The sequence below is a fragment of the Ixodes scapularis genome, unplaced genomic scaffold (genome assembly GCF_016920785.2).
Source record: "Ixodes scapularis isolate PalLabHiFi unplaced genomic scaffold, ASM1692078v2 PGA_scaffold44__24_contigs__length_19508400, whole genome shotgun sequence".
Lineage (NCBI taxonomy): Eukaryota > Metazoa > Arthropoda > Arachnida > Ixodida > Ixodidae > Ixodes > Ixodes scapularis.
Window position 1 is genome coordinate 3,809,081 of NW_024609873.1, and position 26,836 is coordinate 3,835,916.

The window sequence follows — 26,836 nt, forward strand, 5'->3', positions numbered from 1 at the left end:
CTAAAATCTAGGCACACTAATCTGTGCAGGCAGCCTTCTGCACTATCCTTCCGTGCCTTCTGCATTAGTTCTGCGAATGTTTATCGCGTCATCTACGTCTCGCATATGCCCCGCTTGTCCCTACGGTTGATAGGGCGTTGCGATCCCACTCGCCGAACTCGTAGGTAGTATCCGATTTTGCGATGTCCTGCACGATTCGAGTCTCGTTTAGGTAGCAGTTTCATGACCCGAAAACTTCGGTGGGAAGCGAGCGGCCATCTTTAGCAGCGGGTTGTTTTCCTTCCTCGAAGAAGTGGTCTGTCGCCGGGGTCCCCGTCAGCATGGAATAACGCCGAGGTGAGTCGACAACTGACTTTGCAATCTGTGCCGAACCGTACCCGCTGACGTCACTTGCGTTCCAAGGGCGCAACGATCTAAACTAGTGAGGAGTAAACATTTCGCCAACTGTTTTTGTTTCTTTCTTTTTTCTTCCCCCGGTGTTGGGATGTTAAAACTGCGACGTCGGAAGCATTCACGTCGCTCGAGATCGGTAACCATCGGTGTCCCAAGCGTCGACGGGGCTACGGCACATTCATTGGCGTTCCTTGCGGGATGTAAACGCGCACGACTGCTGCTTGAACGCAGAGGCTCACTGTACGGCGGAAACGGGCGAAGCTTGATATGTGAGCACTTCCGAATAGGTGCCGCGGAGAAAAGTCGCCCAACAACCAACCGCTGAGTCATAATAAGCCAAGCCCACTCAAAAGCAGTTCTAAGCGACGACCACTGACGAACGCTACGAACCGATGATTCACCAGAGCGATCTACGCCCGGCTCGCTTGATCCGTGTCAATGCGATAAGTGATGCGAGATAAGAATCGCCGACCGTGGCAACAATCTGCACTACCCTCGATATGTCCCAGTGATCTGTCTCCCGCGAGGGACACTTCGCGTCTGATTGGCACTGCTCGGGACCAGAACTTTCTCGCGTGTTCACTGAGAAGGTGAGGACGGCAGGGGGGCGCATCATGACATACACACCACCGCTGACCACCGAGCTAGGTCAGAGCCGTATATGTAGAGAGTTTGGCCATTCGTTGGGAAGTATAGGAGACAAATAAGGAGGCGCCATTGGCCGAAAACGGGCTGGGCGTGTTCCAGGGCGTCTTCAGCAATTTGATTGTGACCAACCAGAAGCCGGAAATAATACCCTGGCGGTGGTCGCTAGAAAAAAACCTGATAACTGCATCGGAGTGACTCTCGGTGACTGAAAATATGGAACACTTGATGTTTCAATCACGCTCATCCAAAATGATGGTGGAAGAGTGCAACTAGCGGAACGATCGACATAATCCTAGCGCCGAGGGCTGGGAATCTGCCGTCCGAGCGGTCAAACTCTGTCCAAGCAAAACAGAGTTAAGCAGCGCATTCGTTTTTTACATCTTTCTGCATGATCATGATTAAAACAACACATGCACCCTATTTTCAACCACAAAGAGTTACTACACTTCACTGTTATGCGCTTATTAGAACTATATACGAACATATACCTTTGATCAGAACTGTTCCTCGCTACCACCGCTAGGGGATTAATTTCGGTTTCTGGTTGGTTAAGAGAGCATGCCAAGCCCTCTTTCAGAGTCTGGCGCACGCCCTGGCTCTGCCTGCACCTCCATTGACCAAACTCTCTCTATACACGGCTCTGAGCTAGGTGGTCTCACTCTGCAACCAATAGAAGGGAGTGAGATCAAAACTGGATGCTCCACCCTATGTGCTCGGCCGCACCTAAGCCCTCTGCCGGTAGAATTGACCGACATATTATTGCTTGAAGTTTTATACTGTGTAGTCGGGCGATCATAACTGAGTTATAATAATTGAGGTACCCCCAGTCGGGGACATAGAAATACAAACAACGTAGCGGCGACTGAGTAAGACCTAGGGTACCACATAGCGGCAGATGTGGGCAGCGTTTAAAGAAAAGGCCTGCTGATATTTTTTTTTATTAATCGCGAGAAATTCTCATTTTGGTTCACCCTTTATGTCCTGCTCTTGAATGATTGGTTTTGAGAATGATGTCATTCCTTCATAAGCGTTTGTGACATAGCGTTGCGGCGACTTGTCGTGCAGCCGCAGGAGCTGCGTATTTTATTGACAGATTTTTCTAGTGATATGATTGAAGCCGTTCCAATTTTATTTAGAAGTGGCGTTGTTCCCCAATATTCCACTAGCACTGTGGCTTGTGGGCTGTCAATGCACTCATTAGGTTGCAATAAAAGGCAACCTTCGTTGACTGAAACAGAAAACACCCAGTGAGATTACTTTGCACTGCAGATGACGGTGCTAAATATTGCATGCTCCCATTTCCACCCGACCACTGACACTCTTTTGATTATAAAGAGCACCACCCAAGTGGCAAATGCCGCGCCATGTGTAGCCAAGAGTTAAGATAATACTACGGCGGGAAACACTGATTATAATCTCGTCGGAGAAGTGACTATCATCGCCTGAGGAAAAGAAAACGATTGCTGTTTCACAGGTCATAAATGTCAGGGATTCATTCTAAGTGAGTGGTATTTGCACAAAGTACAAAAATTGTTGCTCTGCCCTTTAAAGCTACTTCACATGTTTCTGTTTGAGCGTTCTTGAGTGTGCTGCGTTTCCTTGTAACTGCCTACGACGAGGGATCAAACTGGCGCCATCCACCTTGTAGCACTTCCAACCCGCACATGACTAAACTAAAGGTATTCTGGTATTTGCGAGCTCAAATCTGTGTACTGTCTATGAGAAGTAGTCTCTTGTAACACTGTAAGAATTACCTTGAGCCCGCAGTGAAGGAATGTTGTGCAAAAAATGATGGCATTTACAAGCAGGTTTGACGTGTTCCAGGGCTAGGTGATAGACGGCGACAGCGTGTTCAATCATCGTAAGCGATTACGAGGAAACGCAAATGGGTGAACTATCCTCTAGAGTGTTAAGGGACCGTACGCACTCGCCCCCACCACCACCATTAGTGAACATTGCACCCACATGCCCCACAGGTTGGCGCAGCCGGAGGCCAGGCCATGGCCCCTCCACCGCCGCCACCCCCCATGGGGGCCCTGGGGCCCCCTAAGACTGCCGCAGTGCCGGACCGGTCCGTGCTCCTCTCCCAGATCCGGGGTGGTGCCACACTCAGGAAGGCGGTCACCAACGACCGGAGTGCGCCCATCATCGACGGTGGGTTGGCCACAAGTCTGGCTACCGGGTGGCGCAAACCGCGGCCCAATTGACCCTTTTCTAAAAGTCCGTCGAGCAACATTGGCGGTCGCTATTTCTGGGGCACGAAGCGTGCAATTCGATCCTCGTCTTCGCCGAACTCCGGCGCAGCATCCGTCTTCGACACGAGCTAAGCAGAGTTTGCGGGTCCAATTCATGCTCGGGAGTATGTGCCCAAACAAAGGCAGGGTTGGATAATTGGTGCAACAAAATGGCGTACTCTTTTGAAAAGGGTCTATTTAGAAGGTTGGGCGGGACGCATTAGTTGGGGTGTCGGCCCACCCTGGAAAACCTGGAAAGTTTAGAATTGTCAGGGAATTTCAAAGCATCTAGGAAAAGTCGAGGAAATTCTTGAAACGTTGGCTAAGTGGAGAAAACAACCGATGAAAGCGGGACGGGGTGCCGGGGATGGCGCGAGTAAGTAAAAATATGTTTGTTGGTAAAAGGGGGAAAAAAATATCTCGTTTGCATTATAGCGAGGATATCCTTTGCGCTAAGTAAGAGTAGCCTGAGGCATCACTAGGTAGTGTACGCCATTGTCCAATTCACCAGTCAAAGAGCCGCCATTACCCCATCCTCCGCATTTTCTTCTTTTTCTTAATGGTCGGGGAATTTTAATTGAGCACTTTGGTAGGCACCCTTATTCATACATTCAATCATGTGCGGTTCTGGATCTGGATCTAGCGCAGACTGATGGTGCCTCGCAAGTTGACAAATTCGTCGTGCTGGCGGCACCGCACGCTTGGCTGGGCAAGCCGTGCGAGGTCTGGGGGCTGAGGTGTCCTTTCTATTTAAGGTTCCCGGCATGTGTTCTGATTTTGGTGGAAACCCCTTGTTTCTGTATCGCTAGTTCCTGCAACCGATCTCCACCAGACAGTCTGGAGAAGTTTGCCGAAGTCTAAAAAAAAGTTTGGGAATTCTAAAAAAAAGAAAGGCCATTTTGCTAGACTAGAGCTGAGACGTGACTACTCGTTTTCATTTGCTTCTAGCTTTCAATGCGACATTCTAGGGGCTCAAACCACCTTCACCTCGTCCAGTTTTTGATAGATGCTACCTTGTTTTCTTTTATTTCTCACACGCTCCCTCAAGACATGATTTGTCGCGGTCCTCGATGCCTTTCTCGCACACTAAGCTACATAGTTGCGTGTCGAAGCCTAGACTTCAGTTAGCCAGAAGCACGTCCTTAGATAACCTGGTCTCGAATCTTTCTGTGTACGGGAAAGCCTTTCTCAAGGACAAGTTGAAGCACCGGAGGCAAGCTGCCGACTTTAGGAGCCGGCCATTCGGATCGCTCCCAGGTGCTAACGGGTGGATGTGGGTTCGGAGGAGCCACCTTAGAGAAAGTCGCTGGGTGCGTCTACCTCGTGGAAAGGGGTCATATTTTTTCGAAATGATCGAAATATCACATAAAAGACACTACATCTCCTTAAAGGATCCGGGAAATGATTTTTCAAATTCTTCCTCCTCAGCTCCTCAACTCAAAAGCGAAATGAGGAATCACGTGGTCGCGACATGCTTCGGCACCAAGGGCTACCTATGACTCCTAGCTTCCACCGTGCTTTTTAAACACATCATGGAACTTGTCATTCGCAAATGATGAAAAGTGCCGTCACAGCAATCATTGGCCACAAACGCAAATCCCAATATTCGTCGACGTATTGGTTGTTGACGAGCACGTACGTTGTTGACGAGCACGTACGTGCGAGTTACGCAGTGGTCGTGTCCGTGAGCTGGGTTTGGCTGGCGTTTTTGGGCACGGCGGATGCATTGCAGTGAGAAGGTGGAGAGTTTTCGAAGGAAAGGAAGTGCCAAAGAGTCCGCTGTATTTTCAAATTTTCCTTCTTTTTATTTTGGCGCACTAAAACTTGTGCAATTAGTAAAATGCCCATTTATCCCAGCAAAAAATTAATTTCACGATTCCTTTAAAAAAAGAAGGATAAGGTATTTTCTAGATGTTATTGTTTTTCTTTTTACTTTTTTTTTACTCCCAATTGCATCAGTGCCACTGGTGGTGAGAAAATTTACTAGAGCGGAAACTTCGGAAGCATCCATACCAGTGAGTAGTTTACCCACAGACTGTGCTGGTACATCTGGATGGGTGCACGAACATGGGTGGCATGTTCTTGTCGTGGAAACTGGCCACGTGTTGTGACGCCGAACGTGGGGCCCGATTCTATGCAGCTAACAAGAGGGCGGCGGCACCCACCCAGGCGCCAACAGATGGGGCAGCCCCCAAGCTCAATGTGCCTGCAGGCCTGGCGGGCCTCTTCGCGGGGGGCATGCCCAAGCTGAGGCCGCTCAACCCCTCTGCCACTGGTGAGTGCAACCGCTACCGCCCTCCCGACGAGCGCCAGGTTTCGCCAAAATCCGTGCCGGTGGAAGATTGCCCGTCGCTCGTACGTGCACGGAAGTGGCTTTTCTGGCTTATTTGTAGAGTTTCGGACATTGTGGTGGAGAAGCTGTGTGGTTTTTAAAATTTATCTTTTGCAAGTGGGTATTGCGTGCAGTTATAGATAGTATGCAAATACTGGAGTGTCTAACATTTCGGTCTCATGTAGACATTGTCAGGTACTCTTTTTAGGCCTTTAGAATAAAAGGGTGCAGCACCTTACTTTTAATGCGAAAGCAATAACTGGTCTCAGGGAGTGAGCCGACATCATCAGCCGCGCCAACTGGCAGATGAATTTCCTCTCCCAATTTAGTGAAGTGAAGCCGCGATGTGAGGCATCCCAACTTTGAAGCTGCGCAAAAAGCTGAGCTGAACAGCAAATAAATTTGCCTCTCCAAGTGAAGCTGAAATCCCATTGGCTGGCGCGCGCATAGTTACAAGGAATGAGGCTCCCGTTGGCCGAGGCGCGTCACTTTCAAGGAGAGTTACCCCATGGTGCTACGTGCCCGCACCAGATAAAGCCGTGCCAGGGCACGCCGGGAAAGGAAGCGTTTGGCTGGCGGACCTTCCCAGAGAGGGCACGCCCTAGCATACTCTGGAGCGCAGCCTGGCCACTTCGCGAGAACGCGCGCAAGGACGACATACATGCTTTTGCATTCACAACTCATACGAAGTGCTTAGGTGTACCTCGAACCTTTTTTCAACAACTTTGCCACTTGCGTTTTGGAACCAGTAACCTATTGGCTTATGAGAGAGTAATGAGTTAGGGTATTTGGTAGTGATGGGCCAAACTTTTGCTGAATCTTGGGATTCGGCAAAGCTGAAGTTTTGCCAAACTTTTCTAAAGGTTCGGCAAAATACATTGTTGCCAAATGTAACAGTTGATATTTCTTTTCTTCAGGCAAAAAAAATATCTTAGGTTTTTGTTTTTTTTAACGCATCTTGACACAGTTATTACAAAATAAGGTGATATTCTACAAGGTCATTGTATCGGTGTTATTTTTACATGTTTACTGGCAATTTTACAGTGACTTTTTGCAGAAGTTGTGCGACAACAAAGTGGGGTAGTAGCAGCCGCATTCATGATACGAGAGTTTGGTTTTGAGGCCTCATGAGTGCAAACCTGCAAGTGTGTCATTGTTAAAACAAATGTGATAACACCGTGTTCTTACTTCCTCTGCAAGTGGCAGTGTTTCATGCGCAAAAAAGGTTATGCAATGGCTGCTGAGCCTTCACCAGAAGAGATAAAAATATTATTAAAGATATGCATGTTTTTCGATTTGAGTCACTTGTTGTGAGCTTTGCATTAAAGTGAATGTCCCATATTCGCAATGTCTCGTTTTTAACTTTTAAAATGACGGTTTTAGATGTTAGGACACACTCGGACGTTTAGGGAGATGGGAAGAGTTAGGAATGGTCCGATGTGCAACGTCGAGCATGATGGTTCTGTGTTTAGTTTTATGTGGATAGATGAAAACTGTGAAATAACACAAATTAAAAAGTAGTATTAATTTTTTGAGGCACAAACTACTTATTAGTTGAAAACGAAATTGCTACACTTGCAAGGAGTGCTTTAAAGTACTTGTCGGTCAGTATTTCAACTACCTCGTTGCATCACTGGAAATATAAAATAAAAATTACGTTATCCAGAATTTATCACATCATTCGTCACTTGCGCAGTGGACATTGTCAATTCCTGGTCTATCTTCTGTTCTTGAGGCAGAAAATATTGAAGAGAAACACACTCACAAAGGCTGACAAACACATTTACCCTATCACTTACTGTGCACTAACCGCTGGTAGTAGTACTACACTGTATTATAGTAACCGCACAACTGCATGGTATTTATTTGCAATCCATGTGCAGACTGTTGTCGAATTTTTGCCGAATCTTTGCCGAACTTCCCTTTAAAGTTCAACACGTGCCAAACTTTGCTGAATCTGAAGTTCGGAAGATTCGGTCTATGATAAGTTATTTGGTTACCCTTGGTAAAGGGTATGTACAATGCTGAGCTAGCGTTCCTCCGGACTTACTCTATGCTTATGTTGCGATTCTGAAGCATCAAATGGACAGATGAGTAAAGGTGTGCACGAAGTCATTGGGTGATATCGCCTAATACCAGTTGAATGTGCACTTGGTGTAAGAACTAATTGCACATCCACTCCGTTGCACTGTTCGTAGTAATTGCCTTTTGTAGTCTTGAGACTGAGGAAAGTCAATTCAGTTTGTTCCGCATAGCCTTCGGTCATATCTTTTGCATACCGCTTCGGCCCTCTCATCCGTGATTTTGGACATCCATTCCGGCTCTCCGAGAGGTGGCTATAGTGTCATTCGTAAGATAAAGCTGCAAATTCCTTTCCACAATTTGTTACATACTTTGCTACCGTTTGAGTAACCAACGGGTAACAGTCCTTAGTTTGACAATGCGAGGGGCATTCCCAGACTGTGTTAACGCCGACGGTGCACCCTAACGAGTTTCCGTGTCTCATGCTTGACGGTCTGGCATGTTCTGGGTCTCTGCTTTGGCCTTGCTGAACAAAAATACTCCTCCAGAATTCTTGAGGTATCATATTCCATTTTACCTCGCACCTTTGCTTGGTGAGCAGTCTTTAAAAGAGCCATGCAACAATGTTTGGACTTGGATCGAATAATTGTGGTAGTTGTTCCCTGTCACGTACGGATTAAAGAACTAAAAACAAATTTTGCTTACGTGCATTAGTTCTTTTTTTTTAAAAATGTCAAGCTATTGATGTTTTAGCCGCCTCCAAACCGCTCGTCTCTTACACAGTCTTTCGAGTCACGTGTGCAGTGACGCGCGATCGGGACACGGAGAATCCGGTTGGGTTCTTTTCAGAGACTCTAGTGCACACTGCTTCTGCTTGCGATTTACATGGTGACCTTGAAGGTTGGTCTGCGTGATGTGGAGAGGGGGGAGCGAAGAGCTTGCCTTTCCGAAAGGTAGTTTGACTGACGTAGTAGCAACGGGGGGACGCTCAAGGGAGGAATAATTTTTTTCACCTCTGGCAGTTGGCGCCACTAAAACTGATTAACTGATTATAGTACCGCTTTGTCGGTGATATTAGGTTTTTGATGCATTTACTCACATTGAACCGACAATATTTATAAAATATGGCATTAGATTGAGCACATGATGGCACATCTTGCCAGCTTATTACATTGTACCTCACCATCCCTTTAGGTAAGATAAACAATGTAAAAATTAAAAATTGAAAATCTTTTCAAAGTTAAAATTGTTGCATCGCCCCTTTAATTCTATTCGAGCCCGTCGTCAGACACCTTGAAAAAGCAGGTTTTGCTTGTGCGCAAGTTTTAGCTTCTCTACTGTACACTTTCTATTGAATGAATTTTCTATAGCTAATTAGACCTTCTAAATCACTTTATCTCCCACCAGGTCAGTTTGCTTTCACATTATACACCACATTCTACCTCTGTGCTGTGCCCAAATAGATAAATCTGGCACAAAATTGCCACGTCGCTGTTGCATTAGGAAGCCCATAATCCAGGTGTTCTCAAGTTTCCTTGATCTCGAGGATCCCCTATTGCTCTTTGTCTATGACCGTAGAACCCCTCCTGAATTTAGCATTGATGTAATAAAGCAGGGCGCAAGCCTACAGAGCTTGGTAAACAACAGTGCACATACTATAGTCGGTTGCAAGCTAAGAAAAAACCGGAAATGCCTCTCAGAGGAAAATGTAATCCTACGCCGAGAAACGCCAGCCAATCGTTTTCATGACGTCACAATTCCGTGGACCAATCGCGACCCTTTTGAAAAAAAGAAAAAGGTCAACATGGCTGCTGGCCTTAGCAATGCGACGCTAGTTTCTCGTGACAATTATTCTGCTTTTTTGCACCGTGTTTTACGTGCCCGAGGTTACGTCACGAAATCTTAATGGTATCGGCTTGCGTTTGCAGCAGTTTTTGCGCGACAACGTGAGAATCCAGCGACGCTATCGCCAACGAAAATTTCGAAGCGGGCGCAAGGCTTAGCACTGCTGAGAGCTGGAAGACGGTACGTTAGACAGTATCTTGGACAGAAAATGAATTGGGAAGACGGTACACTGTACATGACTTTCTTTCTTTACTAAACAGCTATTTCGTTGACAAAAACGTATTCGAACTTATTTAAATGTCCTGAATGAATTAAATAAATATTGTAGTAGTTTAAGACACGTTTCCTGGAGGAAGAAAAAGCAACGTTGCTAGCGAACTACTTTCTCGACAGTGGAGGCACTTCAGATGGGCGCAATGCGCTTGTGGGTGGAGCTAAAAGATTGTTCTTAGCTTGCAACCGACTATAGGGACCTAATACTTCGCACATAGTTATGCACTAGTGGACAGCTTAGGATTCGTTAAAATTGTGCTCAAACTGGGAAAACACATTGCTTTGTGGAAGGGGGGACAGTCTTAGAAATTCAGGAGCTGGGAAAGGGGGAGGGGGGGGGAAACCAAGGATCATACTATAGGGAACCCCTGGGTTCCTAGGAAGCCCTGGGGTTCCCCAGAGTTCTCTCCAGGTTTCTCCGAGCTCCCAAATTTCCTCAACCATCTCTGTCCCAAAGTAAAGTGTTCCTTGCAGCAGATCTGAGCCATCCACTGATGCGTAACCTTGTTGAGCCTCACACTCCCTGTAGCCACTGACGAGGCTAGAGCTGCAGGGAGGGTCTTCAGTTCTCCCGCCTCCAGTGGGAGCTTCCTACCTTTGACAACGCTCTGACGTCTCGTGCGCACTCAAACCATGAACGAAAGTGCGTGCCGAGGGCCAAGCACTAAAAACGCACACCCTATAGTTCTCATTTTTGTGTGTGATTATAGTATGCACGTTATTGTTTACAAGGTCCGTATTCTTTTGCACCACTTTATTTCGTCAATGCCTAACAGGGGTTTTTCTTCTTTCTGTCGAGGCAGAGGGAGGTTCCTCGAGATCAAAAAGTTTGAGAACCCGCGCCTCAATTGAACGACCAGTGTCTTGCGCAGGAGCGTCACCGGCCCCGCCTTCGACCCCTCGCTCCGGCGCCCCGTCGGGTCCCCGGCCGGGGGGTGCACCCCCGCAGCAGCCAGTGGCACCGAGCGGGGACACGCCCCCGGGCCGGCGGGCCCCGGCCCCGTTCCCGGCGGACCTGGCCCCCCGGGGACCCCCTCCCCTGCCGCCGCCGTCGAGCCAGAAGCCCAGCCTGGGCCCCCCCCAGGGCGGCCCCTCCCCCGTGTCCCGCAGCCGGACGGGCCCTCCGCTCCCGAGCAAGCCCCCGGGGGTGACAAGGTCCGCCTCGCAGACGAGCCTCGGGGCCAAGAGGGGCCCCGCACCCCTGCGCGCTCCCCAGGTAAAGGGATGTGCTCTCCCATTCTGGGTGCAGTGCCTGAAACGTGTCCAACTGGCGTGTTTTACATCTCGTACCACCTGTGTGTCGGAAGTGGTCCCGATGTGACGATAGATGATGTCACGGCAGCCGACGTGTCGTGTGGTCGGACGTCGCAATCCTAGAAGTTTGTCTTCCAAGTTCTGGCGAAAACAACGAGTTGTGCCGCCGTCGTCGCGGTGTCTCAACTCGTTGCTGCGGAAGCTTCCGTCGATTGTCAAACTGTGAGCAAGCAACTGCAAGCCTCCTCTGCTCTGCCGCCACCAGATTCGTGGCGGGCAAGAGCATGACACTTTTACGACGTCGTCGAGCAGAAATTGAGGAACCTCAGATGAAGATGTAATAAACACTCCAGTCTTTTCTGGCATATAAGTCGCTGTTCTTAACGTGGAACATTCTTTGGCTAGGTGTTCAGCATTTCGTGAAGCCGAAAAGTGAAGCCTTGATAAAAGTGTGGCTACGAGGCTCGGCACTGATTGGTTGACGGGTGGGAGACGAGAAGCGAGGTGCTCGACGCCGGTTGGTTAAGGGTGAGGTCATGTGACCAGGGTTGGAGTGAGGAGGAGACTTATGTGAGAAGGAGTGGGTTAGAAAGTTCTTGTAGATCATTAAAGTTATCCTTTCAAGTGTGCACATGCCACACATTAAATTATCTGGTAAAGAGCGCCGTACAAGTAGGCGTCGGGCTGAACGGGATAGACGTGCTGCTGAACGATGACGTAAACGTTTGTAATGCTAGTATGTTTCACAAATGCAACACAATCACATAGCAAATTGCCATACATTATTTTTTCAAAATTTTCATCTGTGCAACTTATACAATGGTGTGACTCAATGCATTCTTCTTCTGTGAGTATCGACCTTAATGCGCAAGCTTGCCACAGGGGTTATATTTCTCGTTCGATTCATTGATAAAAAATATTGATACTTACTCTCACTTGCACATGTATTGCAATCGTAGTACATATGAGTGGGCCTTTTCAATGCAGTTTCGCCACACCAACTGTACAAACATATATGCGCTACCTACACACCGGGGCAACTTACATGCCAACTCTTTTGCGCAAACAGCCATTTATGGCGGGTGCGACTTACAAACCAGAAAATATGATAACTGTCTGTACACAAACTAACGGGGAAAGCGGTGGCGGCCTTTCGTCAGCATGGCGGAACGCGGCTTACCGGAGGTCAAAGGGCGTCTTGCAAAACTGCCCCATGGGAGGGGTCGTTCCGACACCCAACCACCCCCCGTGCACGCAGGTGAAGCCCCCACCTCCCCCCAAGAGCCCCACGGTGGGCGCGGTGGCGGCCAGTGGCCCCAGGTTCGGCACGGTGGGGCCGCACGCGGGGGCACGCCTGCAACTCCCCGGGGCACCACTGGCCCGGCGCCAGAGCTTCGGGGCCCCTGACTCCCGGCCGGCCGAGGGGGCGGGGCAGCAGGGGGCGGGGCCCCAGCCCGGGGGGCCCGCGAAGCCCTCGGGCCCGCCCCCGCCGCCCCGCAACGTCAGCGTGCCCAGCAACCTGCACCAGGCGCACAAGGTGAGGGGAGGCTCGTCGGTCCCTGGCTCTGTTACGCATGTCCGGGCCACGGTCGCTGTTAGCTTAAGGAATGCGGGGCGCGGCTTATTGTGTTTGCGCCTTCTTTGCTTCACGATTCGTTCCTTCGCGCTCTTACCGGCCGATGCTGCACTCGGAGTGGCTTGTTTGAGCAACAGTAACAAGCTGGGAACTCACCGCGTCCTGCGTTTTTAAAGGGAAACTGAAGGGGTTCTGTATTTGAGGTAAAGCACTCAAATCGTTTTCATTTGGCCTCCAGGATCCTGAATGTTGGGATTAGTTCTCAATTTAGTGTACAAAGGCTGCAGAAAATCATTTCCAAAGTACCGGTGAAGACCCTCCTTCGTGGGGCGTGACGTCCTATGAGGACTTCGAAATCTCCGCTCTCGCGCATCTTCTGCGGCCATCAAAGCTATGCACGCACACTCTTGCCGTTTTCGAAAAGGTCAGAAAAAGATGTTGCGACTGGACCTCTTCAGCTTCGATTTGAGAACCTCTTCAGCTTCGATTTAAGCACTTAAAGGGCAACTCCGCTCGATTTCGGAAATTTTCAGATAGTGGGTGATATAAACGTGAAAAGTACTTCAAAACAACCCTAGACCGTTTGTCTCATTAAAAGCAAAATATTTTTCGTGCGATTTGTTATTTACCATAATAGCAAACCGAAACTGAAACTTCGGCACAGCCGGGCAACATTGTACCTTCAACGTCAGTTGCATATGCACCCACGTGGAATACAGTGGGTCACGTGATCTACCAGCGGTAACCCAGAAAAGATGCGGATGCGAGGGGAAGGGCAAGGAGGGAGGAGGGAGGGCGGGCCTAGCCGCGGCGGCGAACAGGCAACGCAAGCAGCGACGAAGCAGGCTATGTAGGCGGCAACCCAGGCGGTTAGTCTGTTGGCACCAGTTGGCACGTATGTCAGCGAAACTCATCCCGTACAACTCTCTCTCCCTCTTTTAGAGCACAGCTCTTGGGGCCCGTTTCCAGCCTGAGCGGCGTCGCCGTCGGCGTCTGCAAAACCGGGGGAAGGGGGGGGGGGGGGGGGTCACGTGACCCCCCCCCCCTGAGGTCACGTGACCCCCCCCCCCTGAGGTCACGTGACCCCCCCCCCCTGAGGTCACGTGACCCCCCCCTCCCCCGAGATCACGTGACCCCCCCCGGAGTCACGTGACTACCCGCAGGTGACGGGACCCCCCTCAGTACCCTTCCCTACTCCTCCTCAAGAGCTGCGCTCCAATTCGGCGTTACAGGGATTTGTAAACGGCTTTCATTTTTTGTTTCTCTTGTTCTCTTTCATTTTTTTCTTTGTCTGTCTCGCCTCTTTGCCTTGCTCAAACGTGGAGCGCGTCCATAGCGCCGCCTGGTAAGCTCTCCCTGGAAAAGAAAATACCAAGAAAAAACTGCGTATGCAAACGACGTCAGCCACAACGGAAATACAACGTTGGCTGCGCCGCATGTCGCCCGCTAAATTAGCGGATCTTTGTGACTTCACGCGTCTCAATTTTTGTCTGCCGGTTTAGTGATGCAGTCTAGAGGTTTTTGCGCGACACAAGGGACAGTCACAAGCGAGTAGACACGGATTGCGCTTGTCCGTGTCTACTCGCTTTTGATTGTCCCTTGTGTCGCTCAAAAACCTCTAGACTGCATCATGAACCAACTAGGCCAACAACACGGTTTAGTGATCGTTTAGGTGGTATTACGTTATAATATTTGACATTCGGTCTCTCTAGATGATACTAAAGAGAGTCGCTGTGTTTGCTAACAACCGAGAATGAGGCGGAGTTTCCCTTTAACGAGTGTATGAACAGTTCTGCTTTGTTCTCAATGGTTTGCAAGCCTCTTTTTGGTAGTCGGGTGAACAAATACATTGGGTGCTTTTGTCTCAACTCCTTTTGTCTCAACTTTGAAATCATATTTTTAATTTTACTGAAAATAAAAACAAAAAAAAACTATGTTTTGAGGGCATTTCTGAAATGAAAGAGGGCGCAGACGGCAAACTTGGCAGACTCTTTATAAGGTATTGATAGTTGAAGCGGCCAATGCAAAATTGGGAATTGCACGTTTGATAGTTTGTCGTTTTCTCGCTTCTCGGTCTACTGCACTGGGACTCTTCTCTGATGATCTCGAAATAAATTTTATTATCCCTAATGAATTGAAAAATTTCTTATATTTTTAAAAAGAAAAAAGGGAACCTCTTTTTCTTAAAGTAGTTTTTGGCAGAGTTTGACGAGTTTTCATATGCGACTTAAAAAATATATTTTCATTGCCTCAGTATTGCCAGTAAGCTCTTGCTTGGCTCTTTTTATTGAGTACAAATCTCATATTCTATGTACAAAGCAGGTAGTCTTGCGATTGGGAAAACCGGGAATTGTCAGGGAAATTTTAGTTACCGGGAAAAATCAGGAAATTGTCAGGGATATTGTCAAAACGCGAGCCCAGTCAGGAAAAATGAGTGGGAAAGGTCATCTAGTGCCCTGAGCAAAGACTTGAGGAGTGGGGGGCAGAAAAATAGGCAATAAATTCTGCTTAGAGCGGAGTGCGTGCTCTGCTCACCCAATGTAGAGTGTGCTACCCGATGCAAAGGGAACACCCGACAAATCCAGTCCAAGCCTTGGATTGGATTGAGGGCACGACAGTAGGCTAGATTCAGTTAGAGCTACTAGATTTAGTAACAAATGGGAAAGCCGCAGACCCCAAATCAATCCAAGCCTTAAGCCGAAAGTATCCGAAAGTGTGCATCTGTCGGCCATGTTGGCCATGCCGCCATGCTGCCATTCGGTCATTGACGTGTGTGGTTGAACGTCATGTTTTCATAGTGTTTCCGGAAGTGGTCCCTTCACTGACGATGTTGGTGGCAAGAAAGTGCTCGTTCAATCTGGTCTGGGCGAACCTGAATATTTCGGAATATGCAAGTTGGATTAAGCCTGTGCAAAATAATCCTGAGGCTCACACTGCTCAATGCTATATGTTTACCCGTCCCTACATTGGTCAGGCATTTACACCTAAAATTGTCAGGGAAAACCTGGTAAAGTCAGGGAATTTCAAAAGAATAATTTGCTAGACACCCTGACAAAGTAAAGTTACATATGTTTTAATAAGCGAATGTTTAGAAAATGTAGCAAGTATAAAATCACTTTTCTCAAAAACTCAAATTTTTATGGGGTTTGTAAGCAACCTGCTGCAGAATGCGGCATGCAGCCGTTCTGCTGCAGGTCACTGTCCAATTTGGCAGTTTACGGAAGCTTGGGCAGCCAGGACTTGAAACGCCGCGACGATAGCGACACTAGGATTTGCTCCTACTTTTTGCCAGAGCATCTACGGCCAACCGCCAGGATCGTGACGTCGGACGCCGTGACGGGCCAGCTCCTGTGGCGTCATTCGTCCCCATTTTGGGATTACTTTCAATACATGGGCAGTATAGGGTGCTTAACACACCTGTCTGAGACGCGTTCCAGGTGTCATAGTTACGGGACATCGCAGAGTAGAACGGAGTGATGGCTGGTTGTGGTCGTCCGGGCAGCGTAATGTGCCTAGATTTTGGAGTGATTCACACTGCTAAATTTGGGGTTGCATGATTTATGGGTCGCATTTGGAATGCTAGCTGCGAGGAGAAAGCAGAAGCGTCTGTCGTCTGCAAGTGTCTTATGGCTTGGCTCGGCTTGTTTGCCCAATATCCTCCGAACCATGCGCCAACTTACACGTGCGCATGAGCGACCAATCTGCGAGAGGTGTCTCACACAGATTGGTGGCTCGTGCAAGCAACCCAAGCCCTGATCAACTCAAACCATGAGCAACTCAAAAACAGTGACCAACTCGAAGCAAGAGCAACTTTCTCTGGGGACGTGTGCCAACCGTGTGTTCTCTTCCCGCACAGTCCCGGAGCGCGCCCCCGGCGCCGCCGCTGCGTGCCCCCCCTGCCTCGCGGCCTCCCCCTCCGCCCCTGAGGGGCCAGCCCCCTCCCCTGCCCAGCAGCCTGCCCCCGCAGTTGCCCCAGCGGAACCAGCCCAGGCCCCAGGGGCCTGCCGCGGCCCCCCGGCCCTCCCCCACGCCGCCCCTTCGCAGCTCCTCCATGAGGAACTCCGCGGCACCTGCGGGTGAGTGTGCCACCCCACGCGCACCGCCGCCGTTGCCAGCATTGGTGCAGGCGGTGGTGGCAGCGCTCGTTTTTGCAACGGCATGCCGCACTCCTCTTTTACGGCGATAGATGTCATGGGCTCCTCCCACCACTGGAAAGGACGTCGGTTGTTGATATGGTAGTCGTAGTCATTTATGCTGTTGGCGTAAAAGGGCGTCCGTCGTCGGTGCAGCTTAATCCTCGAAAAAGATTGCCCGCCGCCCGTGGGAATTGAACATGGGTTCGGTGCGTCCGAAGCAAAGGCGTTACCACGGAGCTTCGCCGCAGCGTTTACAACCCGCCTTGTACATAGGTCCACTGCACGCGCTCTCTGGAAATATACAAAGAAATAATGGATAACCAAATGCCTTCGTAGCACCGCCTTGTGCCGGAAGAAGCACTTTCACGCGTTTCGAAACAAAAAAGAAACAAAAGTGTTCAGAACCGAATGGTCAGATGTCCATTTTGTTCCGATTGCTTTTCTCCACGCACACCACGGTGCATGAACACGACGCTGATGCCCAACGATTGCCATGGCTTACAGTCGAGCTCTTGCTTCGACTGTACTGTAAATTGACGTAGAGCAGCTCAATTGACGTAGAGCAGCTCAGCGCTCTTTCAGCGACTGCTCTGGGAGTGGGGACTTTCCTCGGCATGCTCGCATACGCAGCAAGGTGGACTACACGCACTATGAAGGCTCTTGCTTGCGGGCCCCAAAGCGGTGCAGGAGCGCCAATGTTAGGTGCCGTAGTTGAAGAGGGAGGGCGAGAGATGCAGCTGGAAAACGAGAGCACCGAGCCAAACGGCGACAAACAGCCAATTGCCACTACACACCGCCAGTTTCCAGACAGCCCGTTCAGTGTGTGATTTCAAGTGGACATCAGCAAAGGTGTCCTAAATGTTATGCATTTAGAACACGTTCAGGAAATGCCAGACAGACAGGCAATTAATTTTTATTGCTAGATGCATTTTAGCGGAAGTAAAGTTGGGATTCACATTGCTGTAGCTGTGGCTGTACTGTGCATCATAAGCTAAATTTAGGAATACCGTATTTACTCGAATCTAACATGCCCTTGATTGTAACGCACACCCATTTTTCGAGGTCCGAACAAAAAAATGCTCTGACCTCGATTGTTACGCGCACCAGATTCTGTAGGTTGGATAAAGAAATGCAACTTTTTCTCTTTTGGAACCACGAAGGTTTATTCCAAATGCTTCAATCTTGCGATGAAATGAACGGCGCTGTCTCTCGCCGGCAAGGTCGTCATCACAACGACGGTCCGGTGCATCACTTGTCACAAATGACAAGTGATGAGGTGGCGAATAACTGAGTAAACTAAATGTTTAATTGGGCGAACTTGTGCCCAAAAATAAAGAAGGAAACGGAAGAAAGCAGAGCGTCGCGTGCGTTGAAGTCGGCGTGTCAGCAGAGTTGAACGCTGGGGCGAAAACTGACTTGACAAGGTCGCGGGCGGCCTCTTATCTAGAGTGCGTCACTATCTCAAAGATTCGGCAACGAAGGTTTGAGCGTAGCACGTTCGGGGCAAGAATGAACACACACTTTCTAGAATAACAAAAGAGATAAACAATAGAAGGTATGTCCGCAGCAAGGATAAATGAGAGCCTTCTAGAAGTCCGTGACCCTGCACGCGGCAGTATGCATCTCTCGTCATCGCTGTCGGACGGCTCCTTATAGCTGTCAACGGCCCAAAGCATTTCATCTTTGGTGCCGTTCATGGCGTTAGGCACTTCTTGAAGGCCTCGATAGCCATGGCAGACGGGATCGTGCACCACGCATCTTTCGCCCATTCGGTGAAGTCCTGCAGCGACTCAAGCTTCTGGAACACTAAACGCACGTGATGCGGCCCAATTTCCATCGCTTTCCGCGCTCAATATCACTTTTCTTTTGAATCCAGCATCATGGTAAATGCGGCGTGTCTTTGCAGTGGGAACCTTCATGCTGATACGAACGTAAAAACACGACTATGCTAAGTGTTGCCTCTCAGCTTCTCAGCGGGTAATGGAGTGGCCATTTTGAAATATCGATGGCGATATGGTAGCGCAGTTTTGGACCTATTTCCCCGGAAAAAAGGTGCGCGTTAGGTTCGAGTAAATACGGTACACCACTACGATTTATGTGCTTGGTGCCACCATGAGCCACAAGACCTGGCGTAGCCTAGAGTCACTGTATGGGTTCCCAGAGTAATGAAACTCCGAAGGTTCGTTTAGAACCACGGCGCGACGCTGAAACCGAAACTATGGCGCCGCCATCTTGGGTCCACGCGTCGACGGGAGTGTGAACGCAGTAGTAACATGCATCGGAGCGTGTTAAAGGAGCTGGTTCATTCCGCGATACGCGGAATGAACCAGCTGTAATTGGCACTCTTCTCACAAAGCTTGCTTGTTGCTGTGGGCTCGAAATCTTTCCATTTTACAATGGCCAGCCAACCTTCTTCCTCCGTCTTGCAGTTGTGTTCTTTCCAAACGGGATTCGGAAGAGTCTCTTTCCATCCTCCAACCTGCTGCTGCACACAAAAGCGCAACAAGCAGGCATTGTGCCACTAAGTACACAACCTCCTTGTTTTTGATGTCGGTAACCACGTGGAAAAGACGGCGCATAAATGCGTGTTCAATGAGCAGTTGTTTGCTGGACCCAAGATGGTGGCGATTAGAGCCGCTTGAAGCGCTACTGGAGGTGAGTCTAGCGGTGCCTGTGTCACGTGATTGCTACTGTCTAATGATGCTCACCAAGCCAAAATATGATCGGCCAGAGTGAATATGATGTTGGCGAAACGCAAGAAGAAAAGGAATGCGTTACTCTGGGAACCCATACAGTGACTCTAGCGTAGCCTGATGTGCGTCAAGCTACGCCGTTTCACGTGATGACATGTGACCATGAGGCGGAACATCGGGCTTTCACGTGACTGCAGTACGTTGCACGGCATGATATCACATTGCACTATGGCCGACGCCCAACATTACTAGGTCTAATAACGCCATTGACACCATGACTTTGTGCAGTAAGTCACGTGATCCAACGTCACGCTGTCACGCTGCCCAGATTTGCTTACCTATATATCTCAGGTGCATTTTGCCTGTGGTACATTTGGACTGTAGACTTATTGGACAGATTGTGTGGCAGATAGGCCTTCATGGTACGGGCTACTAGCCTTTTTGATTCAGCATGGCTCTTCTGAGCCGGAATTAATGCTACTACCACAAAATCCCAAACGTATGCCCATTTGTGGTGAAGAGATTTGTGCAACCTAGGAACTGCTTTGCTAACCCCAATTCCACGTCACACCTTGCTTTGCACTGCGGCTAAGAGATAGGAGAAAGAAAAACTCAGTCCAATGATTGCGATGATCAAGGAAATGTCGGGGTTGGCGCTAATATTGTTCATTGCATTGTTTCTACTCAATGTGTATGAGACATGGTATTTTGATCCGATTTTCTTTTAGAGTTTCTTTTACCCTAGACCTTGGGCAATCCGAAACGAATTTGCTTTCATTTGCAGCGTTTCTTTTTCTGCTCGCTTTTCTCTGGTGATGCTGCAACTACTACACGGGGCCGAATCGTTGCTTTCGTCTAAAGCGCTGTAGATACCGCGCCCCTTGCGCTTGTACAAGTGCTCAACAGTCGCCCCTGGGAGGGTCGTCTTCCAAACAACTTTCCGCACTTGTCGGGTCGCTGGGATTGCGAAGCCATGTAGTGCTGCTCCGTTGTTATTTTTTCCCGCCAGAGTGATGGCCTTTCTTTTAAATAAAGCCCCCTAGTAGAATTTGTTATGTTTTTCCATCTTTGAACAGCAGACACGAGTCCTTAACCAGAGAGAATGCGCGGGATACAAAAACCGAAATGGCGAATGTAAACAAACAGTCACGATGGCGATGGGGCTAGCCACCTTATACCGAGTATTACTTTTTTCTTTTTTGAGTTTCGATCGTAACACGCACATATTTTTGGGCACCAATTCTGGTGAAAAAATGTGTGCGTTAGAATCGTGCAAACACGGTACTGTATTGCGTAGAGAGGATCAACACATGCTTTTGACTTACAGTCCACTTTGCTCTCAAGGGCTCGGGGACACTCGATTGTAATCGAAACTCCAGCCTTTTGTTTCTTTGCCATGCCCCTGAAATTGCCTGACCGAACAACCCCTCGACAACAAGGCAAGGCCGTAGTGCTGGAGTTTTCGTGTCACCCCAGATTGAACACGAGCGGTACGTTGGTGTTTGGCTGAAACTCTCGTTTCATCAACGACGACGCAAGTCCCAGCCGAGCGTCGACGCAGCCCCCGCTTTTAATCTGTGCCTCACGCCGACCTCCGCGACTCCAGCGCTACGGCCGTGCCTCATTATTCGTCGCCTGGCTGGACCGAAAAGCGTTGTCCCTCACTCGAGGCCTCCCTCTCCGTGCAGCTTTCGAGAGCCGCTTCAGCTTTCGCCCCATCGACCACGTTCCTGGCCCAGTCTACGCGGCAACGGAGGTCAAGAGGTACCCCAGCAAAGGTACGGAGCACCCCTCTATTTGACGGGCGGTTCCGGTCTGCTCTTGGGGCGCCCGAGATCGTACGATAGCCGGTTTCACCGTGACTTGGTGAACAGCAAATGCCACGCCACGGGGGTGTCGGTAATCGGCGTGGCAGTATCTGATAGTTCTGAGCGGTCTGTACCTTCAAGCACTGGTGCCGTAGAAGACGGCGTTAGACTTAGGAGCGCACAGGGATGTTGCACCCATTTTGCGCTGTCGGCCTCCACTGGAGCCTCTATGCTGCTTACGCTTGCGCTTCCGAGAACCGAATGTCTACGACTTCCGACCGTTGACCGCCGGCATCATAGTAAAGGAATGGAAGAATGTAACTTGCGCGTGAGGAAGCTCGAAAACGAAAGAGCGAACTAAAGCGAAATACACGGGTCCGTGTGTGCGAGTAGAAGACAGAAGCTGCCGCTTCGCCTGGCTGGCCAATAGGAGCGCGTGCAATATGCTGCGGTGCTTTACAAAGCATGTTTGCCGTGGGGTTTTCCCTCCTGTACACACAGCGTTGAACAATGAAGTGCAATGTAAACAAAACGAAGACACACTCTTTCCAATCAGGGGACCCACTCCGCGCTAGACCTAATTGTCTGGGAGTGGGCTCGCTTTGAAAAAGGTAAACACACTGGTCTGGCCGCGTCTCCGGCCAGCGCGCACGGCCGCCGGCACATTGAAAAAAATTTATTCCCGAGTAAACATGTTACAGGTGAAGATAAAAAATTTGTGAGAACGTTCTTTATTACTTGTAGAAGATGATAAAAATAGTTTTCAAAACTACTTTTGTTTTTCTAAAACGCAATTCTTGGGTTGTGCCCCCCCTGAACAACTTGAGTCAAATTATGCGAAAACGTCATGTCTATCAAAGTCGAAGGGAGTAAGACATGACAAGTACCAGTGTCCATCACCCACCTCAGTTTTTAGGCCAGTATCGATTGCCAAAAACACGCTGAGCAATCGCCCACCCCCCAAGCATCCCGACACGGTCCCCAATCCGCGAACGTTCGTCCTAACCGAATGAAGTGGCCGCGGACCAGATCGCAGAACGAATCATCCTATCAAATCGTAGAATGATCGTCAGTCGTGGCTTGCAGGTGACAGGTTCTCATTCTTCCTCCATCCTCGCATGCACGACTAGTCAACGTCGTAGTGAACACTAGAAAACATGATTGCGCTTTGAAGACAGGGACATACCAACTTGCCCAACAATCAGAACGTCGTAGTGGCCATAGTCCCGGCCTGCCGCTCAGCTTCCGATTTTTCTGCGGATTTGACGACTTCGTGGAGCAGTGATCGACGTCTCGGAGCCCACAAAAACAAGACAGAGGTGGCTACATGAAGAAAGGTGATGGAGGGGAGAAGAAAGGCTCTAAGAGATTGGAGAGGAGAAACTTTGTGCGCATTGCCGCGAAGCTGCACTGCCCTGCGAAATTCATGTGTAACCCGGACCCCCTACTCTGCCTTCGATTTTCTATGAATGTTGACGCGGGTTATGCGCAAGAAAATATGGTAACTCGGTATTCTTTTGCGCTCGTCTTTTTGTGGTTATCTATCGTACAAACTGTTTGCTCACCAACTGCCTATGGGAATTGTGCCTGCGCACACGAGAGAAAGACACGAGATAATGGGTGTGTCTCCCAAGGAAAGAAGGGGTCCCGTGTACAGGTCGATGCGGGCCCCGTTCCAGGTCCACACAAAACAAGGCTGTGACCAAAGAGTGGTTCCCATGCTTGTGTTTATTGACGAGAGAGCATGCTGGCACGCTGGCGCTATCTACAAGGTGGCCCCAAAAGAGCAGTTCACGAGGGCGAAGGTTTTGCAGTGTATGCAGGATCAAACACACTTACTACTTGTGAGAAACGTCTGTTTATAACGTTGTCGAACGTTTTTCCGAGCCAACAAACATGAATGACGCACAGAATAAAAAGGAAATGTGTACGGAAGTCGTGAGTGTTCCCCGGCCGCATGTTGGCTGGCGCCAGCATCCTCTCATCGTGAAAGAGCGCAAGGTTTTAACGCGGTCGGTCGTAAGCAGTTGCAAGGTGTGATCCAGCCTTAAATATTCCAAGATGCATTAGGGGGTTCACTCGAAGGGTTTGTCGGTATACGCCGAATGCACTGTACTGGTCGCCTCGATTGATTACCATGCAACATAAAACCCCGGTATATTTTCTTATATTTTCTAGTCAAAAAGTGTTTTGATCAGTGCCTGTGTGTCTCTCCCTGTGCAGTGCCCCGGCAGAACCATCAACGTCAGGCTCCCCCGCCCCCCACGCACTTTGCCGGAAGCTTGGCGCAGCAGACCGCGGCCTGACCCCGGGCCCCCGCCGCGGGAGAACCGGCTGCCCTCTCCGGCACCCTCCCCAGGGAGCGGGGGACGTCGGACGTTACGTTGGTCCCGCCCTCCGAGAGTCGTACCCCGGGGGCCCCCCCGCGGCGGGACACGATGCCTCTCCGGCCACGCTTGCCGCAATGTGTGCGGACGCTTTTCTTTTACGCCGGGCCGGCGCATCGTGCGCGCCTCTCGCCCTCGCGGGGGACGCGGCGCCGGTTTAGTATTTCGCCCTTCTTTTACCGGTTTCTTCGAGCTAATTTTAAACTTGGAAGTGCGCTTCTATCGTTCCCAACCAAGATTAGGCAGGGGTGACCTTGGTTTCCAATCAGAGTCAAGCTGGTGTAACCTTGGCCCGACCTTGAATGACCTTGACACAACCAAGGTCGAGCCAGGTCGTTCCCGGCTTTTTGGTTGGTTGCTCTCGGGCTGGCGGGGTGCTCGAGCTTTTCCAGGCTCCTCTGGCACCCCGACACTCGAGACCGGGAGCGTCGACGAGATTTGGTGCGTCGCCAATCATTTGTGGTTGCCGGACGCAGGCTGTCTCACGATTTCGGGTTTGTCTGGCCCATTCAGGTGCAGGTAGCACAACCTCGTTTTATTTTTGCGCCTGGGCAAACCGGGTGTCCTCTCCGAAAGGTGCAGAGCCACTGTTCTGCCAACTGCCGCAATGCATGTGCGGTAAGTTGAGAGGGCAGACCTTCCGCGTTTGGACGCGTTCGCACTAGCTCCTGCTCCGCGATCTTGCCCCTTGCGACGCATTGCGTCGCGCTTTATGTGTACAAAAACGAGTTGTATTTTTACCGGCTGCAGATACGGGCCCGTGTACATTAGAAAGCGGAGGCCCCTTCTATTCTACCGTGTGGAACAGATGGATTGAACCCGCATCCAACGGATCGTCGGAATTGGTTTCGTGTGCTAGGGCTTCGATTTACGACGGTGCGGCGCTAAGCGGCGCATTTGTTTCGCCGAGTTGTAGAAGAAAATATATTTGCATGGAAGCTAGGATAAAAGCCAAGGTGTTGCTACAGGTTGATGCAGAGTGACTCTTTTTCGTGAGGGAACGGACGTTGCTGTGGGTCATAAAGGCACCCGATTGGATTGCCTCGGGGGAACGGGAGTGCTGTTAAAACACCGTCCTTCCTCCTTTCTTATTTTACGTTGAATCGAGCGTCCCGAAAGTCGCAGCATTTACTGCATTAACACCAAAAGAAAATTTGTTTGTCCGCTGGAAAAGTTCTGTTTATCGGGGCAGGTTGCGACGTTGCAGTGCACTAAACCGATTCCGGCGACTTGTTCCAAAACGGGGTCGATCCTTTGGGCCCACTTTGTAAAATGTATATATATAAATATATTATATATATATATATATATATAAGGCAGTCATTGCTCTCCGCACTGGATACGAATTTCGACCCATAAAACGGAGTGGCCCAATGCGCGTCGCGCAAGTTGCTGCGGGGATCGGCGGGATTCCCTCTCGAGTCGCGACACGTCTGATCGTGCAGACGCCAACATTCCCTCTGTGTTGTTTGTTTCGAGCCTGTCCCTCTTGGATTCTTCACGTGGATCTCTGGGGGCAAACGAGCGATGTGCGATTGTTCCCACAACCACTGTTAAGTGCACTCGATTTGAGTCGGGCCCCCATGCTGCAGAATCTTGTCGAAGCATTCTAGAAGCAGCGCCGCGCGAGTTTCCCATTGGGGTAGAGACTGTCGGGTCTTCCATCGCCTCTGGTAATACGCACAGCTTCTCCGGGTAGCAGCGGGCTACTTGCCCCAGCGATTCTCGGCTCACAATAAAGACCTCTGGTTCTCTACCTTTTGTTTGAGTGCCCTTTCAGTTGTTTCACGCAAATGCAAGAAACCTGTGCACTGGGCAGCTGCCGGCAAAGAACCAGAGCACAACTCTGTTCTTTGTCAGCGACCACCCAGTGAAAGATGTCTTGAGCATTCAGAGATTTGTGCGCAAACTTTTCTTGCCGTGCTGAAGTTCTAGTTTGCAAAAGTTTGCCACTTTCCGACATGGCGGAGATTTGTACTTGCAAAGTTGGAGGCTCTCGAGGTTTCCGAAAATTTGTGTTCAACAGTATTGAATTTATTCATTGTTTTTAGATTTCGAGACAAGTTCACAAAGTTTTAACCTTGTGGAGTCCGAGTTCCAGAGTTTAGTAAATTCTTCGCAGATTTATCTTTCATAATTGTAAGCGGAGATTGGCAAATTTTACTTGAAATTGCGCACTTCGTGCAGCTGGGGTAATGTATACCCTAGTTGCGGTGAAAGTAATTGCAGCCACCACCTGACTGGCCAGCTTGGTGATTGGCTTGCCTGTTGTAGCTTGGAGTCTGTCTGCAAGGACAGCGATGGTACTTCGAATATACTTGGGTTGCTTTTAACTTGCACAGTCGCATGTTTCTGTCAGCACAATGCGGTAATCTGGAGTAGTTGCCAAGTCTTCAGAGCAGGTAAAAGTAGATTCCGACTTAGACATGTCTTAAAGGCCTAGAACCATTCTATTCACAATGGATTGTCCTGAAATCCTAGATGCGATTCGAAGTGCGTCAGACTTCTTAACTTCGCAGGTTCAGAAGTGCGAAAATTGTTGAAATTCTCGACGTAACAAGCTCAAAAGTTCCGGGACTGCTCGACGTAGTAAGCTCAAATTTTCTGACCTTCGAATTCTTTGCTTCAATCGTTAAACCCTGGGCTCAAAAACGGTTTTGCGACGTCTCAAGCCTTCATTTGTGCCTTGGCCACCAAATGGGCGGCCGGCGCCATCCTAAAATTAATAAATGCCGAGCATGTGCCCGTACCCCGATAAGTGCCAACTCTCTACTTTTGAAACATTTGAAAAATGACTAATGACATTATTTCTAAAAGAAATTGCGTCGACAAACATGCAGATATGTGTCGACTTGGTAGTCTCTGCGTCGGCACTTTGCACGCCATTGCCGTCTCCGAATCTGCCATACGCAGAGTGTCGAGCGCATGGCCCGTTAAGTTAAGCAAGTTCAAAAATCTGTTAAGCACCTTCCGTAACTAATGTTTAGGAAGGCGTCCATACTTACTGCGACAGCCGCCTCGGTGGCTCCGAGGCGAGAGCGCCGGCCTACGGATCCCCAGGTGGCGGGTTCGAATCCCGACCGAGGTGCCCGCAATATGACGGAGGCTTATTGCGGAGAAGGCGCCGTGTAACCGATCTTTCGGTTGCACGTCAAAAGATCCCCAGGTGGTCGAAATTAATCCTCAGTCCTCCGCTGGGGCGTGCCAGATGCCCGTCGTAGGTTTGGCACGTAAA

The 26,836-nt window shown here is 49.6% G+C and overlaps 1 protein-coding gene across 1 annotated transcript; it reads left to right on the top strand.

Moving 5' to 3' along the window:
* LOC121837514 (proline-rich protein 2-like) lies at nucleotides 1-25,357 on the top strand. Its single transcript, XM_042293115.1, has 8 exons — nucleotides 1-336; nucleotides 3,018-3,195; nucleotides 5,416-5,550; nucleotides 10,620-10,963; nucleotides 12,260-12,538; nucleotides 16,434-16,653; nucleotides 21,095-21,184; nucleotides 23,438-25,357. The coding sequence occupies exons 2-8, from the start codon at nucleotides 3,042-3,044 to the stop codon at nucleotides 23,518-23,520; spliced, it is 1,305 nt and encodes a 434-aa protein (XP_042149049.1). The 5' UTR covers nucleotides 1-336; nucleotides 3,018-3,041; the 3' UTR covers nucleotides 23,521-25,357.
* The last annotated feature ends 1,479 nt before the right edge of the window (nucleotides 25,358-26,836 follow it).